At 41.3% G+C, this 18,974-nt stretch overlaps 1 protein-coding gene across 2 annotated transcripts in view; it reads left to right on the forward strand.

Moving 5' to 3' along the window:
• The first annotated feature begins 4,157 nt into the window (after positions 1-4,157).
• RIOK3 (RIO kinase 3) overlaps positions 4,158-18,974 on the forward strand; it is a 31,014-nt gene continuing 16,197 nt past the window's right edge. Inside the window, exons 1-4 of one of the 2 annotated variants that reach the window (XM_049900714.1) lie at positions 4,158-4,364; positions 17,494-17,612; positions 18,593-18,738; positions 18,826-18,933. In XM_049900714.1, the coding sequence (XP_049756671.1) occupies positions 4,320-4,364; positions 17,494-17,612; positions 18,593-18,738; positions 18,826-18,933 (418 nt within the window). In that variant the 5' untranslated portion in view covers positions 4,158-4,319. Of the gene's footprint in view, positions 4,365-17,493; positions 17,613-18,592; positions 18,739-18,825; positions 18,934-18,974 lie in introns of those variants that run through there. The other variant, XM_049900715.1, reaches the window with a different exon arrangement.

The raw sequence follows: 18,974 nt of genomic DNA on the forward strand, positions 1-18,974 counted from the left end.
CTTTCTAATAAGCAAATCTGAAGATACGATTGTCCTCGTTTAATGACTCCTTATGGTCTAAACTCTGGAGTCCTTGGTCCTGGGCTTGCCTACATTCTGCAACCCAATCTTGTATTTTGCTCCCCTGTTGAACCCTAGGTCTGGCCATGCCAAACCACTTGCCCTTTTCCAATACATGCTGTACGTATACAGCCGCCCTCTGGTGGAAGCCCCCACTTCCCTTACAACCTGTCTGATTCCTGATCACTTTGCAAGACTCAGCTCAAGTGTCTCCTACTCTAATGAGCCTTTCCCGAAAATTTGGTAGAGCTGATGTCTCCCTACCTTACATTCTACTGGGTCCTGCACATGCTTCTATGATAGTATCTTTAGCACTTAATTACTACTTGCATGTTTACGACTTCAAGGTCCACGAGGACAGGTACCTGTTTTTATTCAGATTTGTCACCCCAATGCTAGTCATTTTAGAAAACACTCAGTAAAAATTCATTGAATAAATGATCTAAAAAGAATATCCAGATCCTTCTACTTTCAACTTCTGATCCCTCAGTCGCACATTCTTGTCACACACTGTAACTAAGCCTTTCCTTCTGACCTACTCGCTTCCTTTTTTATTTTTTCTTTTGAAACTCTTGGCTAATTTATTAGAAGGTTCCAATAACTTGTCTAGGTCATCCTCTCGTCTTATCTCCTTTTATCTAAAGTCATGAGGTCCATTTAATTTCTGGTTCTACCCATTTTTCTTCAACTACATACGTATGTTACCCCATTGGGTTCCGTGCCCCAGAGCAGTTGAGCCAATGAAATGTGCTCCAAGTCAGAAAGAGTGAGAAAGTTTATTCAGGAGATGTATACGTGATCGGGGACCCGGCAGTCTCCATGGAGTCCTGAAGAGCAATTTAGAGCTTATATATTATTTTGGCAAGGATTACTTAATGTTTTTAAGCACATAGCCCACAGATGGTCATATACAGCACAAAACAACTACAAAAAACTCTTCATTAAACTAAAGATATGCATGTTGGACATGTGGACTCTAATCTGTATGTTTGTAACAGGCTGGAAAAACTTGCATAAGAATCTCTCGGCTAGTGGAACTGGCCAAGTCCACTCTGACTAGATGAGGTACAAGAAAGAAAGTTGCAGATCAAAAGCCCCAGGCAGCCTTCCTTGCTGCTGTCTTACAGGCAGAAGGCTGTTTCTCAAGAGAACAAAGAAGAGGAGAGAGACCAAGGCCCCAAGAGCGGAGAGAGCTCCTCACCCCTTTGGAAGAGACCAGCGCTGCTGGTGCAATAAAAAATGTTTAGAAATTACTTAGAGCATCATTATGGTGTTAGTTATGTCTAGCTCTCAATCGCCCATTTTGAATAGGAGAAAACATGTTGCAAAGTATTAGGGTCACATGTATCTCAATAATTTATCATTTGAATACTAAGGGGGAACACGATTTCCACACATATCTGCAGTATGGACATTTGTCAAGCACAGGTCTTTATCCCATATATAGTTTATAGTTTTGCCTGATTTTAGTTTGGATTATTTAGAGGATTCAGAACATGTTCTGACCTGGGATGGAAAGAGGATAAGGACCGTGTGCTAATGGAAACCAAGGTCATTATCCCAGGAATCTCAAGTATGGACAGTTAGGGATCCTGGCTCAGGACTGCCATTTAGGGAAAACGGTGTTATTCAGTGTGCATTTCTAGAACGTCTTGTGAAACTGTTTTAACTTTCCTGGAATCCAGATTTTTGGGTCCATGCAGTTGGGGTGACCCACCTAGGCCATTTGCCCTTGGGTGTCCTTTTGAAGCTTGGGCCTTGGAGAAACTGGTTCCTGGGGGTTGCCTTATGAGTCAAACAATGGTCTAGGTAAACTAATAAGATAGTTTTGTTGTAGGCATTGTGCTCTTTTGAAGAATTCAATCAGTTTCTGGAAACAGACTCCAAGAGTCAGAATGGGAGCTATGTTTAGGGTAAATCAGTAATTATTTTAATTGTTCTTGTCCAAAAATAACGAACACATACTCTATTGAAGTGAAAGCAAGGAGATTTATGGAAGATTTGAAAACAGTACAAACTGGGGAAACCTATGATCTCACAAAGTGAAATAAATACTCCCAAGAAGGGGAGGGGAAAAAGGGTAAATATATGTGGTATAATCAGGAAATAATGGTGCAAAATCTATGATTGGTGCTTGCTGAGGTAAGGTAGTCAGAGGCAGGATATCCCGAAGCTGGGAACCTGAGGTGGTTGGTTACACAGGATAATTGCAGTAGTAAATATAGGGGTGTATAGATGGCCGCAAGATGATTATAAAGTATTTCTTCCCAAGGACATTTGGTTTAAAAAATAGGTAGGGGAACAATATATTTCTTGTGGGTAGTCAGCTCTGGACACGTCTGATCAGCTTAAGGACATCAGGACTCTTGCAGGAATACTCTTCCCTTATCCCTGGCTTAACCACAAAGAAGGAAAATGTTTCTTAGTTACAGGCTTTTTTAAGTCTGTACAAAGGTCACTGAATGAAGAGAAGTTAGCAAGCATTGATATGGAGTTCAGACCCAGACTAGCCATTTTACTGGGGTCAAGTGCCTCTGTTGGGGGCTTCTACACATTCTTGAAAACAATGCTGTATGAAAACCCTTACTGACCAAAAATTTGTTTATCAGTTCTGTTCTGACCCTTTTTTTCTACAGGGATATTGTTAAGATTTGATATAAGAGTGTTTCGAGGTTCTCTCATCTTCGGAACATTTTTGATTCTCTAGTCAAAATGTTACCCTGATTTGCAAATCGTATATTAAATAAACTTCAATCAATTTCTATTATTGGCTTAATATGACTTTTTGTTTTAATAGTCTGGATGGTTTGCATACAGGCACTACAGAGCCAGTGTTGACAGGTGAAAACCCCAGGTTTTGCTTGGTGTGGCTTGTTACAGCCAATAAACAAGAGGCCGAGGTGGGAGATTAGAAAGATGCCTTTATTTCATTGTACAAGGAAAGGAGCAATTGGGGTTGTTACCTCCAATACTGCTCAGAGGCAAGTTGGGGAGGTGGGCTTTATCAGAGAGCAGACAAGGAAATATAAATTTATCATGAATATTCAGGATTGACATTTATGCAGGCACTCAGGGCTTGGGGATGACTATGCATTTTCTTTAGTCAAGGGTTCCATTCTCCACGCTGGAGGAAGAGGTTGATTTTTCTTTATTATGATATTAAGTCTCCACCCAGAGGTAGGTTGAGGCCATCTATGGTTATCTTGTCAAGGTCGATTTCAGAAGAATGTGGAGCCCATTTTGCTCCATGTAAGAGGATAAGCCAGAGCAGGTGTCTCTCAGAAGGGTTGGATTCTGAGGCTGCCTGTCTCACCAGTGCTTGGAGCCGGAATGCGTGTGTTCGTTCGACACTTACTAGCTTTGTCATTTATTAGCTGGATGACCTTGGGCAAGTTACTTTACCTCTCTGTGCTTCAGTTTCATCATGAGTAAAATGACGATAATGATAGAACTTGTTCCTTAGGGTTATTCTCAGGATTAAACGAGTTAATTTGAACAATGCCTGAAACACAGTAAGTGAAATGTAAGGCTTAGTTATTTTTACACAGTCACTTTTTAAGAATCTCCCTACAAAATACTGAACCAAAACTTTTACTATACAGACTGATTTTTGCTCAATGTTGTTTTACAAATTTTCACGCTCACCGCCCCGCCCCCAAACAACTGCAATAGCAACAAAAACCGACTGTCTTTTTCAGTGTCTTTCCTTTCTCTGAACTTGCTATTTTCCGTCTGTTACCTTCTCAGTTTAGATTTCACTGGGGAAAGAATGAATGAACAAAGCCTCGTTTCTTTATAATCCACACAGTCTAGCCTAGTTTGACTAGATCCAGTGCTAAGGGCTGTTGGGGAGGAAGAATGAGGAAGGCGGTGCGGAGATAAGGAAGGTCCTTGGACAAGGGACGTCACACCCGGCCCCTGCCCTGCCCTGCACCAGCGACCACGACTCCAAGCCTGGCCACCTGGACCTTGCACTCGGAATCCCAACGGCCAGCGGCCGGAAGTGCAGCCCGCCCGGGGGCGGGGAAAGGTGACTTAGCGAGGGCCGGGCGGCCAATCGGAAGTGATTGCCCCAACCGTGAGGGCGGAAGAGAAGAGGTTAGTTCCGGACGCGGCCGCCGTCGGCGCCATCTGTCACCTCCGCTCCGGCACCAGCTGCCTTTCCCCCCTTACCCTTTGCCTGTCTCCCCTTCGGCGGAGCCCGCTTCCCGGTCCTGCCCCGACTCTACCCTGTTCTTGTCGCTGGCTTCTTCCCCCACATGGATTTAGTTGGAGTGGCGTCTCCTGAACCCCGGCCGGCAGCGGTGAGTGGCGGCCGGGCCTGACCTACCTGTCACCCGGGCTGCTTCTTTCTCTGAAGGCCTGGAGGGGCCAGCGGGCGCGAAGGCGGCTCCTTGAGCGTCTGGGAAGGTTCCAGGGCGGGACCCTGGCCATCACGGAAAGTGGCGAGCCGGCCGCAGGGCTGCTGCGGGCGGCTGGGCAGAGTGGGGCAGGGCCTCTACCGCTCCAAAGGCCACTCGGGACGTTTTCGATCTCTTTCGGTTCTACACCTTGCTTTCTGAATCTCTGTAAAACATATGGAGTAGGACGCGCTTACAGATGTTTATGTTAGAGGGAAAACAGGCCTGACCTTGTTTTTCACGGGCCAAGTGAGTCAAACCCAGCGGTACACAGAAAGTTGGTTTAGGAAGTTGTTGCCTTAAGTTGACAAGTATGGTTATCCTAGTTCGATATTTTCTTGTTTTTGAAGTAGTGAAAGATAAAACCAGGCACACCCTCCCTCTCCTGTCGCTAATAACTCAGAACGGTTCTGAATTCACATTACCTGCCTGTGATTTAATGTTTAAACTTTCTCCCGTAATGGCAAACTTAAAAACGTTTGTTTCGCAATTGATTTCAGGCTCCTCTTTTTTCACGATACTTTTTAGAAGGATGAAAAGACTCCTCTGCCGCTTTACTGAGTTTGTGTGAGAGCAAGGGCACTTTAATAAAGTGTTACTTAAGTTTGTGAAGGAATTATATTTTTTTAGCTTCATAATTGTTCTTTATATGTTAACACAACCTTTGTTCCTTTTAAAGGGTCACCTGTTAATCTTGTTGGATCTTCAGCCTACATCTTAACAGAAAATGGGAAAATGATTAGCGAATAAGTGAAAGAAAATTAATTTTATTAAACTTGTCTTAAAACTGTAGGGAGAATATAAGGTAACCCACTGGCAAATTTGTTTACCTGTGATTTTGCGTGTATTTTCTTCTAAGATCCTATTTAAAAAGTCAAGATCAGTAGACATTACTGATACTAGGAAAAACATAGTCTTCACGTTAAATTCCTTTAAACATCTATGAAAGCTGGGAAAGATGCCACATGAGACCAGCTCTGCTCAGAATACATTCTAACCTCAGCAAATTTCACTTACAAAACTAATTTACTAATAAAATATTATCAGTAATATCCCAATCTAATTCACACCATCAGAGCCTTAAATTTCCATTTTAGTCATTCAGTCAAAAATGACCCCGGGTATATTGATGTCAAAAAACATTTTGACAGGCAAAACAGTTAGAGACCACAAGTACCACTTAATCCTTTATTCTTTGACCTCATGGAAGACAGCAGTGACTAGAGAAGCCTTCATGGAGGAGCTGGAGATTTGAGAAGGATTTTGAAAAAATGGAAAAAATGTTATAGGTCAGTGATGCACAAATATTTTGGGCTTGGAACCTCTATATGCTTAAAAATTATTGAGGAGCACTTTTGTGTATGAAGGTTACGTCTATTAATCTATTGATATTTATTGTTAAAAATTAAAACTGAGAAATTTAAAATATATTTGCCATATTAAAGTCATTATATGCTAACATAAACATTTTTATGGAAAAAAGTTTATTTTCCAAAACAAACAAAAATCAGTGAAGAGAGTAGTATTGTTTTACATTTTTGCAAATCTCCTTAACCTCTGGCTTAATAGAAGACGAAACCCTGGTGGTGAAGTTGTTAAGAGCTACGGCTGCTAACCAAAAGGTTGACAGTTCAAATCCACCAGCTGCTCCTTGGAAACCCCCTGGGGTAGTCCTGCTCTGTCCTGTAGGGTTGCTATGAGTCAGAATGACTTGACAGCAGTGGGTTTAATAGGAGACACCTGTTTCTTGTCTGGTTGCAGTATGAAGAAAATCCATCTACACAGATATGTAGATTATAGCAGGTATAATTTAAAATGGGTAGTGAGAGCATGGTAGAAGGACTGAGAACAAACTGAGTTAATCTCCAAAAATGTACACATTTGTATCCTAAACCTACTACCTTAGAAATTTTTAGAAAACACAAGAATATATAAACATACATTCTATTCATCATCAGAGCGATGATGTCATCACATGGTATGAAGTCTCTGGAAAACTCCATTCTATTCTCTTGAGAGAATAAGAGTGGAAAAGGCAGATAATGTCTTAGTATTATTATGAAAATAATTTTGAACTCAAAGACTCCTTTACAGGTTTTTGGAGACCTCCCCACTCCAGGGTCCCAGGGTGCAAGTTACAAAATGCAGAACTGCAATTATGGGCAAAGAGTTTATAGTCTTCATAGAAGGATTGGTAAACTGTAGGCAAAAGTGAGGAGGTTTCTTGGAAAGGGAGCTGTAAAAATGAATTCATGGTGGTCCTCAAAATTTGTCAAGCCAAAAACCAAACCCATTTGTCACAATTACTGTTGCCTTCCAGTCAATTCCGACTCATAGCAACCCTGTAGGACGAAGTAGAACTGCCCCATAGGGTTTCCAAGGATGTAAATCTTTACAGAAGCTGACTGTCACAGCTTTCTTCTGTGAAGTAGCAGGTAGATTCGAAACACTGACCTTTTTGGTTAGCAGCTGAGCAGTACAATCACTGCAACACTGGGGCTCCTCAAAACTGTCAAGGTCATCAAAAACAAGGAAAGTCTGAGAAACTCACAGCCAAGAGGAGCCTAAGGAGACGTGAAACTAAATTTGATGTGGATCCTGAATAGGATCCTAGGACAAAAAGAATATGAAGTGAAAGTTTGAGGAAATCTGAATAAAGTATGGACTTGAGTTAATAATAACTTATCAATATTGGTTTGTTGGCGCAGTGGTTAAGAGCTCAGCTGCTAACCAAAAGGTCCGGAATTCGAATCCACCAGCTGCTCCTTGGAAACCCTGTGGGGCAGTTCTCTGTCCAGTAGGGTCGCTATGAGTTGGAATGGACTCGAAGGCAACAGGAATTGTGACAAATCTACCACACAAATGCAAGATGTTAATAGTAGGGGAAACTTGGTATGGGGTATATGGGAACTCTGTACTCGCAATTTTTTCTATAAATCTGGAACTGTTCTAAAATAAAAATTTTGTTTTTTGAAATGGATTGGTGTTGTTGTGTAGATCCAGATCACTTTTTCCAGAGACCCTTGAGAAGTGAAATTACCCACTTAAGTGTTCTGCCTAGATCTGATCTTCTGCCTGCGTGATTAGAAAATGGTGATGCTATGGGAAGTTTATGTTGATGAAGTGAATATTGGGAAATGAGAACGGATAGCTGGGATAGAGCAAGCTTATGGAGGACTTTTGAGTGCTGGTTTGAAGAGTTGAATTTGACTTCAAAATGAGTGTTGACAACCTTTCCGAAATCTCTACTTCTTTACCCTCACCGTAGGAAATTGCCTCAGTGTGAGGTGGCCCAGCTGAACTGGTCAGCAGAGGTATGGGGAAGTACAGCTCTAGAGTATGAGGCTCCGAGGAGCAGAGAAGATCAGTAGCAGTGGGACATCGGGATGTCTTAGTGCGATCTGTGGTCTCTACATGTTTCTTCTTCTTATTCAGTCTGTCTTGGGAAGTAGGTGAATATTTGCCTTAAAATAATAAAATTACTGCCTATCGTTTTTTTCCTCTTATATGGAATTGTCAGCTAATACACCTTAGCAGAATTAACGGACCACTGGCAAAAGACTAGCAAGCACAAGAAGTGAGTGGGCAAAGGGGCAGACTTGACGGTGGAGGAAAGCACGTTTGGGTAGTAGGAATGTAGAAGGCACCAGACCTCTACAGCCTGGGGACAAACCTGGCAGTTCCATTAAATATCTCCATTGTTTCCTTTTGGCATGTATTACTCAGGAAATACTTGAGTGCTTCTTTACGTCCCAAGTCCCAAGCCGTATGCTGCTCTCTGGGGATGAATTGGCCTCACCCTTCAAGGGCTCAGGCTCTATTAGAGCTCATACCTTAACAACTCTACTACAGTGATGGTCCTGCATTAACAGTGATAGGGGAGAGCCTTCTTAAGAGGAGGTGACATTTAACTGGGGGATACAGAGAAAGGAGAAGAACATGTGTGAAGGAATGGAAGGGTGAAAAGGTGCCGTATTTAGGAAATAATTCGTGTTGCTAGAGTGTAGGACATGTGAAAGATGAGACTGGAAAAATTAGGGCAAGTTGTAAAGAGTATTCATTGCTGAGAAGTTTCAATTTTATACTGTTGAGGGTAGGGCAATTTGCTTTTCATGTTCCGGAATAAGGTGATTAGCAAACTGCTAAGAGTGCAGCCTCTTGAGGCCTTGGTTCAAACCTCAACACTTCCATCTACAGTTTAATCTTGGACTATAAATAACCTCTCTGTGTCTCAGTTTCTAAATATGTAAAACGGGGATGACATTGGAACTATTCAGTTGTTGTGAGACTTAATCTTTGTGAATAATCTATTTAACTGAGTGAATTAAATATAATGAAGAGTCAGCTGTTATCTGTTAGGCTGTTAGTCATTACAAAATGTGATTGAGCATTCTGAGGTAGAGAATACACATTCATTTGCCTTTTGGAACTTGGACTTTGGAACAGATCAGACTAAGTATTTTTAGTCTAAGGCGCAGTGTACTAGTCCAGTTTTATGTGATTACAGAATCTGTAGGCTTCCTTAGTTTTTCAGTTTCTTACAAGAATTTTTGGAAAGGAACTTGCAAAAGGTGCACGTGGATTTATTAACTGTGGCTAGAGGTAAAGTTATTGGTGATATACCAGTTAACCAGTTGCCATCACATTGATTCCAACTCATAATAGATGATTAGTATTATCGGATAGCAGATTTCACTGTAATATGTGGCTCAAAGGAATTAAAACGACAGAGCAGTTAAATGTGGAAACAGGTTTCACCTGATGGTTCAAACAAATTAGAATTAGATCTTGGCCCTGGTTGGGGAATTGTGAAAAGGAACATAGGTTGGTGTTCTAGAAAAAGTAGTCTTTTAGCAATATATGGAATGAATGGGGAGCTAGAAACAAAATGGTTATCATAGGAATTTAAATGTGGGATTAAAGAGGCTTGGAGTGGTATCTGGTCTGTGCTTTCAACATGTGACTGGAAGAAAAGGAATAATTTCTCAATTAAGAACCAACAGAGCATGTGTCTAGATGTTGGGGATGAAGAAGAGGTGTCAGAGATGGCTCTGAGGCTTCCATGGGGGCTGGAAGAGTGCCAGTGCCAGTTACAGAATGGAGACGATGAAAAGGAAAATCAGTTTTCAGGGGGAAAGTGAGTTTGATTCGTGACATGCTTGGTTTAATAGCATGGGTAGAACAGTTCCTTACTCATATTTACTACTCACTCTTGGAAAGTTTAGAAGAATATCAGAGGCAGCAAATCTTTTTTTGGAAGTTGGTCCTATATAAGCCAAACTTCTAAGTTATACTCAGAATATATATATAAATGTATATATTTCATCTTTGTTTTTATCAGTTATATGTGTACAAAGTTTGAAAATCAAATACTACTGTAAAGCTTATATCAAAAAACAGTAGCTCCATGTCCCACCTCCTGCCCCGTAATTGGCTTCTTTTTAGCTGTTTTTTTTTTTTTTTGAAATTTACTCCTTTATTTATGAGTAATATTTATACTTCTGTTTTTTCCAGTTGCAGTTAATACCTATTTCCTATTATGGAATCTGAGAATTTGGTTCTGAAACTCCCATCCTGACCCCAGATATGTGTATGAACACATCCACCTCTCTCTAAACTCCTTCCAATATGGAGACTCATGTCCTTCTATTCTAGATTTCTTGACTTATTTCTTTCATGATTTTCTCTGCTTCTGTGTTCTTTCCTTTTGGAACTCCTGTTTAGATTTTTGTTCTCCAGGATTGATCCTCTACATTTTTGTGTTTTTATCTCTTCCTTTCTATCTGCCTTTTTATTCTTTTTGGGGAGGGGGCTTTCTTAGCTTGCTGCTCTAACTGCACTGAAGTTTTTATTTCTGCTATCCTTTTTTTAAAAATCAACTTAATTGAGGTATTTCTATACAATGAAATTCACCAGTTTTAAATGTACAATTTAATGAGTTTGGACAATTGTATAAATTATGTGATTGCTACTCTATTATTTTTTAAGCCCTTTTTTTTTTCCTCTGAACATTTCTTTAAAAAGAAAACCTGTGTGTATTTAATGGTTGTAATATCTTTTCCTGATTCTTTGATGTTAATTAATGATAGGTTTTTACTGAAATTTTCTTCTCTGCACGTTCTATTTCCTTTGAGTTTGTTTTCTGTTGGTGGTGGTGGTGGTGGACACGTGTCTGTATATATTGGGAGTTCTCTGTCCCGGAGGCTTTTCTCAAATATCTGGTGATTCTTGGCTATATATTTTTATGAGGCACTGAAAAGCTGATTGGAAACACAGAGGTCGTGGATGAGGTTTGTCAACGATGGGCTTTTCTGTTTGGGTTGGTCTAGGTGATTTGTTTCATTGTAGAAACCCCAGCCATCAGTATTGGGGCTCTTCAGTTTTCTCCACGAAGAATCATCCATTTTCTTGTCTGAGAGATGTAAGTCTGGTTGCTGGCATTTTCCTGGAAGCATGGGAATGGATTTGGGATTGTCACTGGTGTGTGTCAACTGCTGTTTACCCCATTTTCAGTTTGGCACTTCATCCCTATGATCGTCTGTGCCTGATGGCTCTGAGTCTCGGGCATATGTGCCGTTCAGCTTCTCCAGAGCATAAACCTCAGATTTCTGCTGGCATGGGAGAAGAATGGAATTGGGGAGAGATTCTGGGTTTCGAATGTCTTACTTAGTGCTTTAACTAATTTTCCTACAGTCAGTCCTACTCACACCTTCCCTTTTTAAAGGTACCTAGTGTCCCCGGTGGCACAGTGGTTAAGCGCGCAACTGCTAACAGAAGGGTTGCTGGTTTGTACCTACCAGCTGCTCTGTGGGAGAAAAGACCAGGCAATCTGCTCCTGTAAAGATTATAGCCAAGGAACCCTATGGGGCAGTTCTGCTCTATCTTATAGGGTCACTATGAGTCAGCGTTGACTTGACGGCACAAAACAACAACAGCGTGTCTAACTCTGAAATCTTTCTGGCCGCCTGCAGTGTGAGTCGCTTGCTTTCATAGCTTCCCCCATTGCCTGTTAAGTTCTCCTTCTGCCTTCCAGTTTCCTACTTTTTCACTCCTATTTTGTCTCTTATTCTTCTTCCTTGATGGTTTTATATCTTTTTATTCCTTTACTAATTTTAGTTGGTTTTTCAGGAGAGAGCAGAAGTAAACACTTGTGTTCAGTCTGTCTGCCTATGTAGCCACTTAACCTCCGTACTCACTATGCTGAGGATCAGAAATGTGGGTGTTTCCAAAATATTAAGATACAAGAAAGATGTTCTTTTTAAAAGGGCTATTATAAAATGACATCTTTTGCTCAAACAACATCTTGCTCTTTTCCCTAGTGTTTTTATAGTTAATATAAAACAGGTGTATACATTATCAGGCTTAGTTCAAATTGATGAAAAGACCAGCATAGTAACTACATGCATAAGTAGGGTTTACTTACCTAGGGGATACGGAACGAAGTCAGCAGAGTCTTGTGGCCAGAAGATTAGTTGTGTTCTCAGGGTTACAGAGGGGTTCAGACCTCAGAATCATCACAACGAGCGTACTTAATTGCTGATGAGATCTGAGTGAATGAGCTTTTCACCAGGCATTCAGGAAGCCTCCCTGTTCTCTCCGGATCTAGCCTTGTATGGGGGTGGAATAATTCTACAATAGGCTAGGGTAGATAAGTGCTGGGAGCTAATGTACCTCATCAGACTCAGGGTGAGACTAGATGAAACTTGATTCTGATTCACTCAGGTGTAAACCTAGTTGTCATTTATCACTCTTGAGCACTCTACCTTAACAGTTTGAGCCACGTAAATTCCTGAACCTCAAGGCTATGGAACCTAAACAAGGGTCAGTTTATCAGTTGTCTCTGGGAGTCACGTCAACAGGCCCTTAGATCAGCTTTAGGGCCTTTACTGGCTAAACCTGATTAAATATGTCACTAAAACAAATATCATCATATGCAATACTCTAAATTAGATACTGAGTAGCAGAAGGGAAAACTTTAAGAGAAATAACATGGAGGAAAAAATTGAAAAAATTCTTATCCATTGACAGAATTTTTATTTTTCTATAAATTAGGAAAGAGCACAATTTCTTTCATAACCTGATCACAGTTTGAGGCCTGCTGATAGAACATTTAGCTTTTGAAATTCAAGTATTTTGTTTATTAGTCACATCCTTTCACACAACAACCATCCACTTAATGCTTAATGCACGCTAGGCTGAGGGCAGTGGTGGTTCAGTGGTAAAATTCCTCCCTTCCATGCAGGAGACCCAGGTTTGATTCTTGGCCAGTGCACCTCGTGTGCAGCTTCCACCCATCTGTCAGTGAAGGCTTGCGTGTTGGTAAGGTGCTGAACTGGTTTCACCAGACCTTCCAGACTGAGATGAACTAGGAAGAAAGGCCTGGTCATCTAATTCTGAAAAAGTCCTCCAGTGATAAACCATATGGATTACAATAGGATTCACAGTCAGTCATGGGGTGGCGCTTATGGGGTTGTAGCTAACCACAACGATGTGCTAGGCTAGATGCCAAGATTGATACTCTAATTCCTGTAGCAAACAAGATATACAACCTTACCTTCAAAGAGGGGAGACAGAAATTACCGCAGTGATTACTATAAAGTTCAATGATTTTTAAGGTAGAGGAAGTACAAGATGGTGTGACAGCATACAGCAGGTGAACATAATCTGGACTGGTCATGAAAGGCCTTGCAGAAAAAGTGATGTTTAAGCTGAGAACTAAAGGTTGATTAAAATTAAGCTGGGTTGGGGAGAGGGTGAGAAAGAGTGTTCTAGATAGTAGGAACAGTAGAAGTGAAAGTTTAAAGGCTGGAGAAAGGATAGCAGATTTCAGGAACAAAAAAAGTTGTTAAAGTATTGAGAGAACAGCAAGAAGAAAGACCAGATCACAGAGGACCTTGTAAGCATGTTTAGGAATGAATTTGGGCTTGATCCTTAAGGCAACTGTTGTTGTTAGGTGCCATCAAGTCGGTTCCAACTCATAGCGACCCTGTGCACAACAGAACGTAACGCTGCCCGGTCCTGCACCACCCTTACAATTGTTTTATGCTTGAGCTCACTGTTGCAGCTACTGTGTCAGTACACCTCATTGAAGGTCTTCCTCTTTTCCGCTGACCCTGTACTCTGCCAAGCATGATGTCCTTCTCCAGGGACTGATCCCTCCTGACAACATGTCCGAAGTATGTAAGACACAGTCTCGCCATCCTTGCCTCTAAGGAGCATTCTGGCTGCACTTCTTCCGAGACAGATTTGTTCTTTCTTTTGGCATTCAATATTCTTCACCAACATAATTCAAAGGCGTCAACTCTTCTTCAGTCTTCCTTATTCACTGTCCAGCTTTCACATGCATATGATGCTGTTGAAAATACCATGGCTTGGGTCAGGTGCAACTTAGTCTTCAGGGTAACATCTTTGCCCTTCAACATTTTGAAGAGGTCCTTTGCAGCAGATTTACCCAATGCAATGTGTCTTTTGATATCTTGACTGCTGCTTCCATGGCTGTTGATTGTGGATCCAAGTAAAATGAATTCCTTGACAACCTCAGTCTTTTCTCCGATTATCATGATATTGCTCATTGGTCCAGTTGTGAGGATTTTTGTTTTCTTTATGTTGAGGTGTAATCCATACTGAAGGCTGTGGTCTTTGATCTTCATTAGTAAGTGCTTCAAGTCCTCTTTACTTTCAGCAAGCAAGGTTGTGTCATCTGCATAATGCAGGTTGTTAATGAGTCTTCCTCCAATCCTGATGCCCCGTTCTTCTTCATGTAGTCCAGCTTCTTGGCGGATTATTTGTTCAGCATACAGATTAAATAGGTATGGTGAAAGAATACAACCCTGACACACACCTTTCCTGACTTTAAACCAATCAGTATCCCCTTGTTCTGTCCAACAACTGCCTCTTGATCTATGTAAAGGTTCCTCATGGGCACAATAAAGTGTTCTGGAATTCCTGTTCTTCACAATGTTATCCGTAGTTTGTTATGATCCACACAGTCGAATACCTTTGCATAGTCAATTTAACACAGGTAAACATCCTTTTGGTATTCTCTGCTTTCAGCCAGGATCCATCTGACATCAGCAATGATATCCCTGGTTCCACGTCCTCTTCTGAAACCGGCCTGAATTTCTGGCAGTTCCCCGTTGATATACTGCTGCAGCCGTTTTTGAATGATCTTCAGCAAAATTTTGCTTGCGTGTGATATTAATGATATTTTTCTATAACGTCCACATTCAGTTGGGTCACCTTTCTTGGGAATAGGCGTAAATATGGATCTCTTCTAGTCAGTTGGCCAGGAAGCTATCTTCCATATTTCTTGGCATAGACGAGTGAGCACCTCCAGTGCTATATCTGTTTGTTGAAACATCTCAATTGATATTCCTTCAGTTCCTGGAGCCTTGTTTTTTGCCAATGCCTTCAGAGCAGCTTGGACTTCTTCCTTCTGTACCATCAGTTCCTGATCATATGCAACCTCTTGAGATTGTTGAATATCGACTAATTCTTTTTGGTATAATGACTCTGTGTATTCCTTCCATCTTAAGGCAACGGGAAACAATAAAAGAGCTTTAAGCAAGGAAACTGAACCAATCAGATCTGCATTTTAGAAAAACTGCCATTTTGTAGTGTGGGAAGGGGGGGACAAGCAAGACTGGAAGCAGAAAGATTGATGAAGGGCCTCTGCCAGGAGCCTTGTGATGGGATGATGGCACCTTGGGTTAGAATCATAGGAGGTGGAGAGAGCTGAGTGGATTCAAGAGATACTTAGATTATTGCGCAGTATTGTTGTGAGGTGCCTTTGAGTCAGTGCCGACTCATAGCGACCCTTTGTAAAACAGAACAAAACACTGCCTGATCCTGCAACATGCTCACAATTATTGAAATATTTGAGCTCATCGTTGCAGCCACTGTGTCAATCCATTTCCTTGAGGTTCTTCTTTTTCGCTGACCCTCTACTTTACTAAGCACGATGTCCTTCTCCAGGGACTGGTCCATCATGATAAATAACATGTCCAGAGTATGTGAGATGAAGTCTTACCATCTTTGCTTCTAAGGAGCATTCTGCCTGTACTTCTTCCAAGACAGATTTGTTCATTCTTTGGGCAGTCCATGGTATGTTCAGTATTCTTCACCAACACCATAATTCAAAGGCATGAATTCTTTGGTCTTCCTTGTTGTCCAGCTTTCGCATGCATACCAGGCAATTGAAAATACCATGGCTTGGGTCAGGTGCACCTTAGTCCTCAAAGTGACATCTTTGCTTTTTAACACTTTAAAAAGGTCTTTTGCAGCAGATTTGCCTCATGCAATTCGTTTGATTTCTTGACTACTGCTTCCATGGGCATTGATCGTGGATCCAAGTAAAATGAAATCCTTGACAACTTCAGTATTTTCTCTGTTTATCATGATGTTGCTTATTGGTCCAGTTGTGAGGATTTTTATTTTCTTTTATGTTGAGGTGTAATCCATACTGAAGACTATAGACTTTGATCTTCAACAGTAAGTACTTCAAGCCTTTTTTGCTTTCAGCAAGCAAGGTTGTGTCATCTGCATATCGCAGTTTGTTAGTGTCTTCCTCCATGCCCCGTTCTTCACGTAGTCCAGCTTCTCGGATTATTTGCTCGGCATACAGATTAAATCAGTATGGTGAAAGGATACAACCCTGACACACTAACTTTCCTGATTTTAAAACACACAGGATCCCCTTGTTTTGTTTGAACCACTGCCTCTTGGTCTATGTACAGGTTCTGCATGAGCACAATTAAGTGTTCTGGAGTTCCTATTCTTTGCAATGTTATCCATTATTTGTTATGATCCACACAGTCAAATGCCTTTGCATAGTCAGTAAAACACAGGTAAACGTCTTTCTGGTAATCTCTGCTTTCAGCCAAGATCCATCTGACATCAGCAGTGATATCAATATTATTGGTCTTAATTGCTAGACTATAAAATGTAATGATTTGCTGCTACTAAATAAAGCTTGCCTTCTCAGAAATCATGAATTGTGAAATAAACCTGCAGTTGTATTTCAAGAGGGGTAATATAGGTCCTGATAGTGCAGTGGTTAAGAGCTCGTGCTGCTTACCAAAAGGTTGGCAGTTCAAATTCACCAGCTGCTCTTTGGAAACCCTGTAGGGCAGCTCTACTCTGTCCTCTAGGGGTTGCTATGAGTTGGAATGGACTTGGCGGCAATGGGTACTGGTAAGATAGTGATAAGGAGCCCTGGTGGTGCAGTGGTTAAGCACTTGGCTACTAACTGGAAAGTTCGCGGTTCGAACCCACTAGCCACTCCATGGGAGAAAGACACAGCCTGCTTCTGTAAAGATTTATAGCCTTGGAAGCCCCATGGGGCAGTTCTGTTTTGTCCTGTAGGGTTGCTGTGGGGTTGGTAAGATAGCGATGCCACTGAGGAAGGCTGGTGGCTCTCTGCTCAGGAAGAGGCTCACAGAGTATTACTCTGCTGTAGTCACACTGTTCCCAGAGTCTGATTCTCAGCTTCTAAAGTTCAGAAACTGTCACTTTGTTATGTTGTGTCTTAGCATATCCAAGATGTCTTGAGGGGGTGACGTACATTTTGTACACTTAGAAGACTGATGGAGTAACCACAGTGCTTAAATTAAAATGCGATATAACTTTCAAGTGCGTTTTGAGTTCTGCTAGCTGGTGTAGTCTATTCCTATAAGAAAACCCACCTGGGAAGCCAGTTTATAAGCAACAGGGTGCTTGGTGCACATGGAATCAGAACAAGGGAGGTTACAGGAACACATTGGCTAGTGTGTGATGTTCTAGTAGCCTGGTGCTGCTTGCAGTTCTAAGAGTATACCTACTAAGCAGGTTAGAGAGCTTTTGGCTGTTTTAGCTTTTAATTTTAATTTATCCTTGATTAGATTTGAGCTGGGAAGTATTTTTACTTTTAAGATGATTTCTGCAATTAACTAATGATTCAAATAATAAGATAATCTCATTTCCAAGTTTGGGAGGTACTTTACATCTTTATTATGAATTTTATGAATTGGGTTGTCCTTTTTCCCCCCCAAAATAGTGTCCATGGGCTGTCCCTCAAAATACAGTATCTTGTTCCTTGGCTGATGTAATGAGCGAACAGTTGGCTAAAGAATTACAATTAGAAGAAGAAGCTGCTGCTTTCCCTGAAGTTGGTGGGTAAGTAAAATTCACCAAGAACCTATTTTATCAGCAGCTTATTATAACAAAGTTTTAGAATTTGTTTAGTGATTGTCATGACAAGTGATAAAGACATACTTTTAGAAAAACAGTGCAGTAGAAAGAGCGCTGTAAGTCTATTGGTACTGTTTCGGTCACTGGTTCTCAGTATAATCTTGGGCAAACCACTCAGTTTCTCTGTGTTTTAGTCATGCCCATGCAGCAGTTGGAAACCCTGGTGGCGTAGTGGTTAAGTGCTACAGCTGCTAACCAAAATGTTGGCAGTTTGAATCTGCCAGGCGCTCCTTGGAAACTACGGGGCAGTTCTACTCTGTCCTATAGGGTCGCTATGAGTCGGAATCGACTTGATGGTGGTGGCTTTGGTCTGGGTATGTGGCAGTTGAACTAGCTAATCTCCAAATTAACAAATAGTGAGGTGGGGTACAGTTTTGAGCAAGTGTTTATAGTTATTAATAACTATTTTATCTGTCATTTTATTAGAACACAACACAAGTGAATTGATGGTCTCAGTTTGGATTTTGTTATAGACCTTTTAGCTTTCTCTTGTGGGAGCCCTGGTGGTGCAGTGGTTAAAAGCACTCAGCTGCTAACTGAAAGGTCGGTGGCCCAAACCCACCAGCCACTGTGGGAGAAAGATGTGGCAATCTGCTTCAGTAAAGATTACAGCCTTGGAAACCCTATGGGGCAGTTCTGCTCTGTCCTATAGGGTCACTATGAGTCAGAGTCGACTAGGAAGGCAATGGGTTTAGCTTTCTCTTGTAGCTTTCTTAATTCTATTTGGTGCTCTCACAGGTGCATGTGGGAAGCCAGGCAGGGAAGCATGAATGGCCTGGTGGAGCTCTTTCCCGTTGCTTCTTCAGTAGAATTTTAACATTGGAAAGGCATATCCTACTCTCATAATTAGTAGCCACTGTTTACACAAGCACATTATATTAGTTTGTATTGCTTTATTTTGATAGTGCTGCCGAAGGACCATTTATTACTGGAGAAAACATTGACACCTCCAGTGACCTAATGCTGGCTCAGATGCTACAGATGGAATTTGACAGAGAATATGATGCACAGCTTAGGCGTGAAGAAAAAAAATTCAATGGAGATAGCAAAGGTACTATGACTTTTGGGACCTATTGGGTGGTAGAAAGTGCTTATAACATGCTCCTAAATGAATCTTCAACTATTTTTGCCTTTTAAGTTTCCATTTCCTTTGAAAATTATCGAAAAGTGCATCCTTATGAAGACAGTGATAGCTCTGAAGATGAGGTTGACTGGCAGGATACTCGAGATGATCCCTACGTACCAGGTATCAGTGCTTTTAAATATTTTGGGGGGTGGGGGTGTTCA

This window comes from Elephas maximus, chromosome 11 (assembly GCF_024166365.1).
Source record: "Elephas maximus indicus isolate mEleMax1 chromosome 11, mEleMax1 primary haplotype, whole genome shotgun sequence".
Lineage (NCBI taxonomy): Eukaryota > Metazoa > Chordata > Mammalia > Proboscidea > Elephantidae > Elephas > Elephas maximus.